At 46.6% G+C, this 14155-nt stretch overlaps 4 protein-coding genes across 5 annotated transcripts in view; 2 read left to right on the top strand and 2 right to left on the bottom strand.

Annotated features, from left to right (window-relative positions):
• LOC125951882 (cystinosin homolog) overlaps positions 1-938 on the bottom strand; it is a 1584-nt gene extending 646 nt beyond the window's left edge. The window contains exons 1-3 of the mRNA XM_049681003.1: positions 745-938; positions 251-674; positions 1-176 (exon numbers count right to left, since the gene is read on the bottom strand). The exon at positions 1-176 is cut by the window's left edge and continues 233 nt beyond it. Coding sequence (XP_049536960.1) covers positions 1-176; positions 251-674; positions 745-878 — 734 coding nt within the window. The 5' untranslated portion in view covers positions 879-938. The remainder of the gene's footprint in view (positions 177-250; positions 675-744) is intronic.
• A 2184-nt stretch (positions 939-3122) lies between these two features.
• On the top strand, positions 3123-4656 carry LOC125951886 (probable transcriptional regulatory protein Teth514_1449). 2 transcript variants are annotated; one of them, XM_049681009.1, is made up of 5 exons: positions 3123-3319; positions 3385-3744; positions 3801-4044; positions 4105-4273; positions 4330-4656. In XM_049681009.1, exons 2-5 carry the CDS (start codon positions 3540-3542, stop codon positions 4537-4539), a joined length of 828 nt encoding a protein of 275 aa, XP_049536966.1. In that variant the 5' UTR covers positions 3123-3319; positions 3385-3539; the 3' UTR covers positions 4540-4656. The 2 variants fall into 2 exon arrangements, with proteins under 2 accessions (XP_049536966.1, XP_049536968.1); XM_049681011.1 differs by having other exon boundaries at positions 3123-3272.
• LOC125951887 (triosephosphate isomerase) lies at positions 4582-5748 on the bottom strand. Its single transcript, XM_049681012.1, has 2 exons — positions 5653-5748; positions 4582-5565 (listed from the first exon to the last, which is right to left on the bottom strand). The coding sequence occupies exon 2, from the start codon at positions 5523-5525 to the stop codon at positions 4782-4784; it is 744 nt and encodes a 247-aa protein (XP_049536969.1). The 5' UTR covers positions 5526-5565; positions 5653-5748; the 3' UTR covers positions 4582-4781.
• Positions 5749-10847: 5099 nt separating this feature from the next.
• On the top strand, positions 10848-11859 carry LOC125959279 (prolyl 4-hydroxylase subunit alpha-1-like). The gene is made up of 2 exons (XM_049692093.1): positions 10848-11489; positions 11575-11859. Exons 1-2 carry the CDS (start codon positions 10848-10850, stop codon positions 11857-11859), a joined length of 927 nt encoding a protein of 308 aa, XP_049548050.1.
• Positions 11860-14155: the final 2296 nt, after the last annotated feature.

The raw sequence follows: 14155 nt of genomic DNA on the forward strand, positions 1-14155 counted from the left end.
ACAAGGAACAGCCCGATGATCACTTTCGCCGGTTTGGACACAGTATTGCCTCCGGTGTAGTACCAGCGGCACTGTAGGATAGTAAACCCGGTACCAAACACGGCATGAGCAGCAAAGCCAATATCATTCAAGATCACAGGATTCAACCCCAGGGGATGCCGTCTGTAATACTCTTCCTTGGTAATTGAGAAAAGTTTGATGAAGCATTTGAATTTCCGAAATCACGAACGATACTGCCGAGCACACTTACCTCGATATAGCTGTTCCAGTAGAGGAACGCGTTGAATATCACGTAGGAAATGTGACCAACGATGTTAATGTACAAATAGTCAAAGCTTAGGCCAACTACACTCTTCTGACGGTAATTGTACCAGATCTGAGGATAGTATCCGGCTGACCAGCACGCTGTATACGTCCAGCCGATCAGAAGTGAAACGATGATCAGCGGTTCGTACATGGCCACTTTCATCAACAGAAAGAACCGGCTTCCATCCACCACTCTCGGTGGTTCGATGACGGGCTGAATGATGAATCTTCCTTGTCTTATGGGATGTAACAGCACCTCGACACTATCATTGTGCATCCCTTCGCTAAACGTGAGCGTCTCATTGGGCAACACTTGCACTTCTTTCTGTTGTGCCAAATGCACCCTGATCGGTACCGGTAGGTATCCACTGAAGATTATCGAGAAATAGTAGCACAGTAAGTATTGTGTAAGATTCATATTTTTTCCTCTGTACTTACTTTGCTTCGACACGGATGCTTGGTGTTTCACCGAAAGTAACTACGATCGATTTAGGGATGATCGCGAGCGAAAAATCACTCCCTTTCGCGCCGACTGCAAAGAGTGCCAACAAAAGCAGCCACAGGATGGACATGGCTGAGGCAGCACGAACCTGATCGTTTGCGGTATAAGATAGCACTAAGCGATCGGGCTAGGTTTATCCAAGAGCAAGGCAGCGGTAGACGAGTGCGATAAGTGGTGCCATTGTCAAACATAAATCTCATCGCTTGAGATTACAGCAAGACTCTCCGACGCTTCCGAGCACACACGCCGTATCTTTGCTATATCGTCTTATGCATTTTTTATCTTGATAATTCTGTCCTGGCGACTGGTGCGAGATGTGAGATCATTTCCTATTACAGTCAACCGCGAGATGGAAAATTCGGTAACGATTCCGAATTGGATATTTCTGATGCAATCCGGATTATTTATTATTCAAATGTTTAGCTTCTTTGTAGCAAACGAAATGCTGCACCATGAAGAGAACATCGAAAAGGATGGCCACAAACCCTAGAGCGAATTTAACCGGGCTTCCACCAATCGATTGCCAATCATCTGCAAAGAGGAGAAAACATTCACTTCTTTCTTCTTATGTACATTAATGTTCGAGTGTTCTTACCGAAATTCCAGCAATTTAGTATCATCTGCAGCAAGCTTAATATGCCACCAGCCATGTCTAGGACGCGGTTCGATATGTTGAATCCCACTGTGCTTTTACGCTTGAAGTTCATGTAAACTTGAGGGAAGTATTTGATTAAATTTGTCGACAATTTTACGTAGCTGAGAACGTACAAAAAGTCCAGCCAATAGATTTGTCCCCAGAACGCCAGGCCACAGAAAACCATGACCAGCGCAATGTAACATGAAATAAGTATTTTCACTGGTCGCGATACACCATTTCCATCACTCGGATACAGAAGACACTGCGATATCAGTACACAGTTCCCGAAAACGGCATGTAACGCATAACCGACATCGTTGGGCACTACCGGATTCAGCCCGAACGGATGACGCTGAAAATATTCTTGCTGAAAGTATTAAAAGCATGATTATTGATTTAAGCACAAAAAGTATTTCACTTATGCTATGTGTGCAGTCCATACCTCAACATAATCATTCCAAAAGAGCACAGCATTGAAGGTCGAGTAACAAAAGTTCCCCACAACATTGAGGAATAGAAAATCAAAGCTCAACCCAACGACACTGTTCCGTTTCCAGTTGGTCCACACTTGGAAGTAATCTCCGATTGTCCAGCAAAAGGTGTACATCCACCCGATTACTGATGATACGATTATCAGCGGGCGGTATTGGGCCACCTTCAGCTGCGCGAACAATCTGCTATCGTCCGCAAAACGATGCGGGACAACTAGGGAATTGATGAGAAACCGTCCCTGTTTTTCGGAAGATACGCACACCGAGTATTGTTCAGTTGGTAACGCATTTGGTTCACATTTCGACGGCAGGACGATAATTGGAGGATTAATGGCGATTGCATCGTCAGTGCTCCATATAATGGTCGCATTTTGCTCGCTACAACTATTTGCTCTAGAATGATAATCACGTTTCAAATGTATGAAACTGCTGGCTTTAGGATAGCTCGTACTCACTGTGCAGTAAGGGTAAAGTTCACCCCTTGACCAACGGTGCTGGTAAGGGACTGTGGTTCAATCCTTAATTCGTATTGAAAAGATGCGTTCGATTGCAAAGCTTTTGCTTTGAAGCTACCGGCAATGAGAATAGTTAAAACTAGGTTGATTAGGAAGGTGGAAGAGTCCATAACGCTAAAGTGTACTGGTCGTTCAGAGGTCCCGGTTTGGAAGCTCTCATCTCCGCGAGCTTCACCGACGCGCAGCGCAAATGATAAGAGTAATCATTGTCTACGCTGGTCTTAAGATTTCATAAGCAGATTACGGTGGAGCTACAAAGGCTTCTCCTGGGTACGAATCACACCACACTGCAGATATTCAAGTCTATTACATGAATGGTTGTGTAAGATTATAGCCTAAAATTTACATTCAAAGTTTGTGTTAAACAAAATATTAACTTCAAACGATGGGTGGCTTTTGAGGGGCTGATATCTTGATTTTGAACGGACGAGTTTCACGTATGATAACGTTATAAAAAACCTCGTTTTAATTGAATAATTAATTAATAAACTTTTCCGTTGGACCCAAAAACCCGCGCAAAAAACGGTCAAATCAAACTCCGCACGTTTTACAGTGATGATCGATAAAATATTAGTATTGTAGCAAATAAAAAGTAAAATTTTCAACAAAAATAAAAATTTAAATCGAAAAATGGACTGCGCGGCACTGTATCATTGTTTTGGCTTTGAGGTTAGGTACAGGTTGTGGGAGTTTTGAGGGAAATTTTTAACTTTTTTAAACAAATTCGTGAATTTTATTATAAAGATAGAGGCGCTAACAGCAAAGTATTATTTTTTGTAACTCCCGCAGTCGGTCCCGTTGAAAAATTAGTCCCGGAAAGTGTAAGAAACGTGGAAAACCGTAGCGCAGAAGATCCTCAAAAAGACCGGTCTGGAAACGGAACGGATTTTACGGAAAAGGATTCTAACTTATCTTTTCTTTTTATCTTAAAAGGATCCTTTGAGCTCCGGGTCCGGCAAACAATCATCCTTCTCACAATCAACCTCAGAGAGTGCTGAAATCTGCGGCCGAGTTCCGCCTGTAGGAAACCGGCAAAAACCAGAGGGTTTATGTAATTTTTTGGATCACGTTGCATTGCCGCTTGGAGGATGATTTCGGCCGTGGGACACCTTACCAGATTCGCCAGGACATCTCTCCCAAAACTCACACTTACGAGGCATCTGCACCGGGACCAAACGCTGCTGGCTGGCCACTCGAAGTGGCAAAATATCCGTCACGTGAAGGCGCTGAACGATGGCCGAAAAGCAGTCCTATTCATTAAGCTCGCCCGCCAGATCCGTCTTGCGGTGCAGGGTAAAAAGAATATCGGTTGGGGTTGAGGGGCATCTTTAATATTTCTTTTCTTTTAGCCGGTGGCCCAAATCCGGCGGTCAACAACGTACTCCGAGCGGCTATCGATGAAGCGTTGAAGAAGAACATGCCCAACGCCACGATTCAGGGAATTCTGAAAAAGTGCACCGCACAATCGGTCGAACTGAAGAAGTATACCGTCGAGATTAAAGCACTGGATCAGGTGAACATAATCTGCGTGTTGTACACGGACCGTTTTGCTCAGCTCAAGATGGAAATGGCCACAATTCTACGGAAAAACTTGTAAGAGACTGCACTAGCCCCAACGGGAACGGAATTAACCGGCCAGTTTATCTATTCTAGCGCACTGTTCTTCGATACTATGCATGCGTTTGATGAAAGAGGTTTCATCGAAGCCATTCCACCGCCAGAAGTGACGAACGATCAGCTGGATTCCGTATGTACGGATCACGCAATCGAAACGGGTGCTGAGGACATCGAAGTGATGGACGAGAGCAATCGGCTAGTGAGGGTAGGTACAGTCCGAGAAAAAGTTTGCATACGAGGTTCTTATGCTTTACTTTACAGTTTCTGTGCGAGGCTCGGGTTGTCGATCAAGTGAGGAAAGAACTGGAGAAGCTCAACTACAGCGTGGAACACACGGAACAGGCATACTTTCCGAAGTCGACCATCAAACTGAATGCGGATGCAATGTTGGCGTACGAGAAGCTAAAAGAGAAGCTTAAAGCGATGGATGGAGTGGAGGACATTTACGATAATGTTGAAATCACGGGCTAGCCGTGTAGAGCGTCTTAAAGTTGAATGAATCAATTGTTCCTGTTATCGTTTGAGACGTGATGCCGGTAATTTTATTTGAAGTTTGTGTGACTTGATTTTAGCATCTTAAACATAACAATCTGCACATCGCCGACCAGCAGTTCCGGGATACTTAAAGTAATGACGAGACATTGTAACACATCATCTGCGGGGAGAACCTATTGCTACACGACTCGATCGAGAGCGGATGCAGTACCGGTGGTTTACTGTCTGGCATTGACGATTTGGATGAATTCAGGCTTCAGCGAGGCACCTCCTACAAGGAATCCGTCGATGTCGGGCTTGGCGGCGAGCTCGCGGCAGTTGGCAGCCGTTACCGAGCCACCGTACTGAATGCGGATGCCGTTCGAGACGTCGGCGGACACGTTCTCGGTGAACCACTTGCGCAGGGCAGCGTGCACCTCCTGTGCCTGCTCGGGGGTAGCGGTCTTGCCCGTTCCGATGGCCCACACGGGTTCGTACGCGATGACCACGTTGGTCCAGTCTTTCACCTGCGCAGCAATGGCCTTCGTCTGGCGGAAGCACACGGCTTCGGTCTGGCCGGCTTCACGCTCCTGGAGCGTCTCACCGATGCAGGCGATTACTTTCAGTCCTTCGGCCAGGGCATGGGCCACCTTCTCGGCAATCAGCTCGTCGGTCTCGCCGAAGATGGCACGTCGTTCCGAGTGTCCCAGGATAACCCAACCGAGACCCAAATCCTTCAGCATCGCCGGCGAGATCTCACCGGTGAAGGCACCCTTGGCCACTTTGTAGCAGTTCTGGGCCGCCACTCCGATCGATTCCGGAAGTGAAGAACGGGCCAGCGACAGGTAGGGGGCCGGGCATCCGACGACCACCTCGGTGTTGGGATCGAGGGGACCCGCGGAAAGTGTCTTGCACAGCTCGGCGATACTGGCCTTATCGCCGTTCATTTTCCAGTTTCCTCCGACGCAGAATTTACGGCCCATGATGCTAGAAGATCGCGAACAGGTATTGTGTAACCGGGCACTGTGGAGCGAATCAAAGAGCCAAAGGTCGGCTGATTAGCGATGCTGCTTATCTAGGCAAATTAATCAGAGTAACGGAATTACTAACAAAAAACCTTCTCCGGAAAATTGAAAGTGAAATTTTCAACCGCTCGTAATCTGCTCGAAAACTGCTTGAATTGCCGGGAGATGCGAGCAACCTTAAAATGACCTTGCAACTGCTCGAAAACTGCCCTCTTGAGCAGTTTTCGGGATTCGAGCAACTTGGATCTTTTTAAAAAAAAAAATCGAGCAATTTGCTCGAGTTTTTAGTTTCGAGCAGAGTCGAAACGGGGTTGAATTTGAAAGGCGTTTTAAATTTAAATTGAAAATATCGTTAAACGTTAAGGATTATCGTGTTTTCAGAGTTAAGTCGTACTTTATGTGCACTTCCAGAGATCACGTTAAATTGGTGAAATCATCCCCTTGGTCATAAACGTTGAATTGGTCTGGTTCAAACATGAACCAAGTTATGGCTTTAGTTACCCGACAAGTGCCCCAAGCGCACCCAGGCACATTGATAAATATTTCAGCGAAATCTGTAACCAAATACTAACTCACAAAATATTTAGTCACATACGCCCTCTTAGATCACCCTCCCCTCACCACACGGGTCCTTTGGCATGTGGTTACACGGTGGGGTGCACTCCCCGACAGCATACCGCCTGACAGAGCGCCGGAAACGTAATCCTTTCCGCACATCCGGACCGGCCGTAGCGTTAACTGTAATGTGAAGCGTTGCTACAGGACTTTGAACACAGGTTGGCCTTAGTTGGGTGGCTGGAAATCGGGAATCCAGCCGAGAAACCCACGGGAGAAGTAGAAGGGTTGTAAATAAAATGTTTGTCGGATGCTCCCAAAACTCACAGCCAGTGTATTCGGCGCGATGAAGCGGAAACGGAAACGGGCAAGTGGCGGTAAGAATGTTTCATTTCAGCAATATTTTATTCAGAAGCAAGTGTCGCTCAACATAACAACCGACTGTCGGTACAGCAGATGACCACTTCAACAGGGCACGGGGAGATTGCAGCAGCATTATTAAACCTGTATGATGGTGCTTATGCGCCCAAGTCCGGGACAGTGGCATGCTTCCTGTTGATTGCTTTACGAGATAGTGCACCATTACCAACACCAGGCACTAGACGAAGGAAAGGTATCCGGTGTAATAATAGTAGCATAACAGTAGCAAGCTCACGAGCTCACTCCACCGTGAACATTGCTCCACAACATTGCAGTAGTTTGTAGAAATATGAAGTGAATATTTCACAAAAAATGCAATCAGCCTGGAACAATTTTCAGCTTCAAACATGAAAAAGGCGAAAGTACTGAGAGAAGGAAAATTCAAAAGAATGAATAGCACTGAACCAGCGAAATGCCAATGGCGAAGAAAATGGGGCAGCTCAAGGGAATCGTCCCGACGCTTTCCGTCGGTGTCATTTTTCACCGACGAAACCGACGAGACAGACACACCTTTGAAGGAACTGGGGGGTCCTGGGTGGTCCCCGTGGCAACGTCGATGGATTGCTGTTTATCCCACGGGAGCGCTGTTCGCCTAGGTGCGAACGATTCCCACATCCGCAAACGATGGCATCAATCAAAGCGGAAAGGAATCGGAGAGTTTCCCCAAACCACCGGGATCCGGGATCAACCGGAACCGGCCAAGTAACATGTTTTGCGGCAGCGGGAACGCTGAAACACCCATTTGCGACTGCGAACACTGGCTGCACACTGTTATCAAAAGCATCCCGACATTCAAAAGCGTATTACTAGCGATGAAGGTGCGCCGGTGCTATGCATGTTACACTTTTGCATTACGATTTCCCAGGAAAGACATCTCCGTTTCCTTCGGTACCCAGATGACGACCGGGAACATTGCTTTGATGTTGGAGAGAAATGGTACGCCATTCACCGGTGGGAGTAATAAGAGGGTTTGCAAAGGTGCGAATAAAAATGTATCTTTGGACAAATGAAAATTTTCCGAAACCATCTGGGTGAATTTTCGTGGTTAGAAAATGGCGAGTAAAAATGGTTCTTATAACATTAAAGAATTTTTAACATTTTTCATTCCGAATTTGTTTTCATACACAATTGGCATTTAGTTGTTTAAGCGTTGTTGTAAATTGATTTAAGGTTCCGAGTGTTTTATGATATGCAATATCATTCATTTGGAACCTTTTCTTTAACAGTCTTACAACCAAATTAGTTTTAGGTCTAGACTCTACAGTTATGAATTGTTCGATATATAAAACATAGTTATCTTGGTTCCCTATACTTGTGTTTCATGTTTTGTACGTCTTTACAACAATTCCAAAAATATGAATTCCACTATCAGCGTCAAAATTAAAATTCTTGTCATCCTTGAAGAGGAAAAACAAATCTGTTTTTGATCTACAATTCAATCACGATTAATAATCTATCGAAACAGAAAACAGCGATGGGAAACAACTAAACCTCTTGGGTGTAGCTAATAGTCGAGGACGATACTACAAGACACACACATTTACCATTGCATGAAACCTGTATTCTGCCGACTCAGCAACAATCTGGGTGCACGGGACTCTGGATGAGTTCATAGGGCTTCTTCCCTTTCAATGAGCTAATAAGATGCAACATCGGTGTGAATTAGATGAGAGATTCTGCCTTCTGCCCTCTCCGGACACTGCAGTTACCCAGCTGGATGCACTGCTTGTCGAGGCGGAATCAATGGAATTGTTGTTTCTAGACTGCTGATCGATATCAGACGTACCGGGTGTCCGGGTGTCCGTCCAGCTTCAACGTTCGTGTCATCGCACATCAGCACCGTCAGACCCGTTGGTAGGTGGAAGGCGAAGGACCCTTGTCCCGTACCGTCAGCATCTTGCTCAATTATCCAACAATCCATCAACGGCCACACGTCTCCGTACTACCGTCCCTAGGCCTTGGCATCGTCCTAGATCTTGGTTTGAGGTTGCTCTTCGCAGAGCATGCTGCTAGTACAGTATTATCTTTATCGACGATCCATTATAGATTGGAACAATTTGAACTCGGTAGTCCAGGGCGGCCAGCGTCTCCGTTCGAAGTACGCCACGTTAGCCTTGCTCGTTGGGGTTTGTTCATTTATTAAGAAGCATGTTGCAACCGTGCAAACCTCCTTTCGTCCACCCACTGGAATACATCATCACATCCTGGAATCCTGGACTGGAGCATTTGTCTGTTTGAAGTTGATGCAAGCTGGCTACTTGCTACCGTTCGTCATCGGACACGTGTGTGTGTGTCTGTCCAGGGGAAAAATGTGCTACAAATGCATCCATTGCGTAAACGTATCCGGCAGTGGCCAAGGCTGGTGGACGGTGAGCAGAGACCAAACAAACCGCTTCCAGCTCGGTCCGATGCATTCTCGGTCGGTCGGTCGGTCGGTTGCATGTCATTATTTGCCGATGCCGGCCATGTCCATGCATTTCCAGTACCGTTCTCCTCCGTTCAGTGGGCACCTCACTCATGGTTTGCTTGTTTGTGCCGTATCGAGAAGCAAATAGCAGGTTGTTTCCGGTCCAAGACGCCACAGCCACCGTTGCTAAGGAGTCCGGTTTCGGGTGCTAGAGATACAAAAGATCTGCAAAACCGAATGGTATTTCACATTTCACCAGAACCGTGCAGGATAGACTGATAGAAAATGCCCTTTGTGGTAGCCACTCGCCCAGAACCATGCTCTGGTGCTTTGATTGATCAGATGCAAATCGAATGCAGAATGTGCAGAATGGTTCCGTATCCGTATCTCTTCAATTACCGGTCCAACGTCGCGGACGGATCTGCCTGATGTACCGATAGGATCCGATGATGGTTTTATTTTTCAGCGCTCCTGTTTCCAGGAGAAAAACGTTACAAGCGAATGGGGTTCCCGCATCGCATGTTAACTGTTTTCCTCGAATGAATTCGATGCGAAAAATAACAAACTCTTCCCCTTGGTTTCGTTGTTTTCATTTTTGTCGGAAAATTGCTACAAAAAAAGAGGGACAAATATTTGCCAAAATAACGCCCAAAGCAAAAGGCAAACAGTAATGTACGGGGCGTGCGTAGTCCCCGATCCCGATCCACCGCTTCCACGCGGACAAGTGGACGCCGGCCAAAGGTTGAATTCACTATTCGCGTTCGTCGCCGCTTAAGGGGTCGAGGGTCAGGGCCGGTTGTGGATTCGGGATTCGGCGAATATGAAAGGAATTTATTAAAAAAAAAGAGAGAAGCAAACCCGGGGTCCCGATCCTACAGTGCAGTGCAGCAGTGAATCGGTGCCGTTTTGAAGGGGAAGGGAGGGGACAGTATGGAATGCTTTGAACCAAACCACTTTCCTCTTCCAGATCGTCCGGAACCTCGGAGTTATTGAAAGTACATTTATCGTTATGATTGGATTTCATAACAACTAAATTTTTCATGCCCTTCATTCGGCGCCCGGTGCATAGTTTTCCCCCGGGGGAGGGTTCCTTTTTTGGAATTTTGAATTTTGATTGGAGCACCCGACAATTCGACCGACAATCCGGACCGGTGGCGGCGAGCGATGGTGCATACAATCGGGATCCCTTCAATAGACGAGAGAATTCGGTTTTATTCCTATCGACCAATGAATGCAAACGATAACCTGGGGGTGGCAGGTATACTGCATGGAAACATACTGTGGAATCCCTCTATCGTCCACTGGAAAAGGATACTTCTCAGGATGATGCATCGCGTTCCGAATCCGCTCGATGGAAAACCACTCATTGCAATCCCGAAAGCGAAAGCCGGACTATTTCGCGATACATTCCCGTTCAAATAGTCTCGATCGGTGCCTGCAAAATTGGCGCCAAATCCAACCTTTGTGCCATCCTCTATGCGCTATAGCGCAATGCAATAGCGTGTTCCGGTGTAAATGTGAAAAGCGCGATGGTGAGGCTCTCACAGACCTGTGGGCATCTGGTGCACAGTTCAAGGGGTTGTTATTAACCGAACCACAAGTAGCACCGATTACCACCAGCATAAACGAAAGAAACCACGAAAAGAATCTGCAGAATGAGACAAAAGACGACCCTTCACGAAGACGACGAGTTGAGTGTTCGATTCGTGTGTTATGAGACGCTATATTCATGCCTGGATTATTATGTTTGATCAAGTGTGATGCCTCTCCGAATAACCGAAGCGAACCCCGGGGTAGATGCCATTGGGACACGTCAGACCCGGGCCGATGCGGATCTGAATTTCGTCCGATCGGGGCGCAGATCATTCAGTTAGCAACTTATCCGGGAAGGCACTAAGATGGATCGTCGTGTAGAGCGTGTGGCCAGTGTGTGGACGTTACTGGTGCTGTTGCTGCTGCTCGTTGACCATTGCGTCCGGGCACAGTACTGGAATCGGGGCGGTGAAGAACCATCGGAAGATGACGATTTACCTCGTGTACCGATCCGAGTCGAGGCATTGCTGGGACAGTGTAAAGGTACGTACCAGCGACCGGTTGGACTGACGAGCTGGTTAAGGTGTTGGTACGATGCCCGTAACGACCACAGCGTGATAGGACCTCGGAAGGTGGAGATGCTGAACTACGAACCATTCGTCGCCCTGTTCTATGACGTCATCCATGACAGTGAGATCACGAGACTGCAGGAACTGGGCGATGGCGTGATCAAGGTGTCGGGAGCGACGACCGACGGTTGGCTACCGGTGTACTACGAGAACCACCAGACGTACACACTCCAGAATCGGGATGATCCGGTGGTAAAGCGGTTATCGCAACGCACCGAACGGATGTCGGGATTAAGCTGCGACACGGCCGAAGATCTGAAGGTGATCTACAATGAGGTCGGTGCGTACAAGAGCTTCATAGTGGATGGGAAAAAGAAGTCCAGCGTGGCGCAACAGTTTGCCTTTGCCGGTAAACGGCTCGCGACGGTGCTGTTCTTCGTGAGTATCGCGTTCCCCTACGGTCTCGGCCTACGGTCTCGGGTTTTAATATGTGTTCCTCACCAACTCCTTGTTATCTCGGCAGATGAGCGATGTGGATGGTGCCGAGGGTGGCGGTAGAATCGCTTTCCCGTACCTGGGCTTAAGCGTGCTACCGCAGAAGGGTGCGGCCCTCTTCTGGTACAATCTGCATGATAGTGGCCGGCCGGATGAGCGGATGACGTACAGCATCTGCCCACTGTTGGCGGATAACAGATGGATGGCGAAGCTGTACATTCACACGCGTGGCAACGAACTGCGGAATCCCTGTCGACCATCGAATGCACCGAAACCGAAACCCCCGACCGTCAGCCAGGGAGTGATGGAGTAACACCTCCAACCCCCTGAGCCCAAAAATCGGCCACGTGACAATCGTGCGGCAAAACAATAAACCCCGGGCGACCACGGTGACGATGCTGCGATACTCATCGCGGTGAGTCTGCGTCTGCAAAGTACTCATTAACATGTGTCTTTCGGTGGTCGCCGTTCTATCGGCACGGCCAGCAGAGGTATGCGAATGGGAGAAAGAAACGGCAGCAGCGAATGGTGCAGCTGACACAACGTGGACCAGGTTCACATGTCAAATGGTTCGCGAAACACGTGCTCAGCACCTGATGGTCACAATCGCACCGTGTTGATGGTTTGCTCTGGCGTTCGTATGCCGGCCACAGAACAGTGGACAACGGTGGCGAATGTTACGCTTTTCACGTGAAAAGGTAAGCTCCGTGGTGTGAGTGTGTGTGCCGGTGATGGTAATTTGTGGCATAACATTCGCCTGGCCGTGTGTGGGCCGGATAATGGGAGGGGGAAGGGCAACAATGTGCCAACAGGACACGTTGCAAAGCGCTACAATGTGACCGGGGTGCCAAATGGATTTCCTCGTGCCGGAAGCGCCGGTTCTTTAGTGGCCATCGCAACCTTACGTTTGATGGGGTTCGCCGGCGCTACCCTTTACTTTGTTGGTAGTGAGCTGCTAACAGCTTTTGTTGATGATGAGGTGATGCTGATGCGGTAGTAGGATGACGCCATTAGATCCAAACGAATCCAAACATTGTGTAGAACGATGTACGGATTATAAACAGGAAAATATGTTTCGTTATCTTTTAACACATTGAGTCTGTGTAGCAGCAGCATAAAGAGATGTGTGCTAATAAACATTTTTTATGGTTTTTGGTTTACTCAAGGTGAGCTCAAAAACGGTTGAAATTTTCTAAGGCTAAGGCTTGAAATCTTTGGATTTAACGCAGCTATAATTGAGGAAAGATGCGATTATAACAGCCTAGAACGGAAAAGGCAATCGAAAATCAAAAACAGAAATTTATATTACAGAAATTTAATTTTACAGAACAGAAATTTATTTTTTACGATATAGAAGACAAGGCCATGCCCTATAATAGATGCTCTTAGAAAAAAGCACTGTATCCCCGAAAAGGGCTCTGGAAGATGGCATAAAATACAAGGTAATTGCGAAGGCATGCTCTTCGTTTTTCAGTTACATCAATTCACAATTATGAACCCATTAATTGTGATTTCCAAACCATAATTTAATGACATTTTCGATCTGTTCTTATTTCTCAATGTGTACAGCATGAGCCAGAATGTTCGTCCGAATGTTTGGATACTAAAAATATTTGTGTAATGATCAACGTTCGTTCATAACTAACAATTGGGCGTTGAATTTTCATTCTTACTTACCGCCCAAAGGACTTTTGTATAGTCTAGGCTCGATATTTAAGGGATAGTTCGTATTTTGGAGGTTGATTTAAAGTTGGTTGGTGGAAGGCCAAGACCGACCATCGGTTGTAGCGTTTGATTTGTAAGTAAGAATATCCGTTCAGTTTCAATTATTCAGTACTGGTGATTGGACAAATCCACTACTCTTTATTTTCCTTAAGTAAAGCTTCTAGTGTTTCCGAATTTCAAACAATCTTTCAACAATCTGGTTTTGAAAAACCTTTATAGCCAAAAGATTCAGTAATTGATTAACAGCATATTCTAGACAAACCTTAAAACATAAGCAATTATCATTTCAAGTGCCACTAATAGCAAATAATCATCATACTCGTTGAATTCTAATGAGTGATCCATCATTAAACATTTCATTATTTGCATCAGCACTTTTCTCGAACGATGTTATTGAAATGAACAGAAAACCCAACACCAGCAAAGGCATATAGCTGCAATAGAAACAACAGTCAAAGGGTCTTCTGCGCACCAACTTGAACTACTAGTTAGTGAAAACACTAAAAGAGACAAATTTAAATGAAACTAATGCAATACCTAATGCAAGTATGGCCGTATGCCAGCGGTGGTCGGTGTGCCTCCAAACCATGTTATATGCAGCCCAGTTGTCCATTCAGGCGGTCAGTTTCCCTGCTTTGATTATGGATTCTGTGCGACGGCCCCAGGTAACGAGCAATCATTTTACATTTTGCGGTCAGTGCTTGCTGCGCTGCCGGAGGCTGCCACGGAACCGCGAAACTCTCGCTAATTGACTCTCTCAAAACAATCATAATCGTTACAACAGCACTCCATCACCTCTCCGCTCGTGCGTGTGTGTGTTTGTGCGGTCATGCATGTGCCATTGCCAATTATATATCCTTTACCAAGTGCGCCGAGGTGCGGGG

This window comes from Anopheles darlingi, chromosome 2 (assembly GCF_943734745.1).
Source record: "Anopheles darlingi chromosome 2, idAnoDarlMG_H_01, whole genome shotgun sequence".
Classification (NCBI taxonomy): Eukaryota; Metazoa; Arthropoda; class Insecta; order Diptera; family Culicidae; genus Anopheles; species Anopheles darlingi.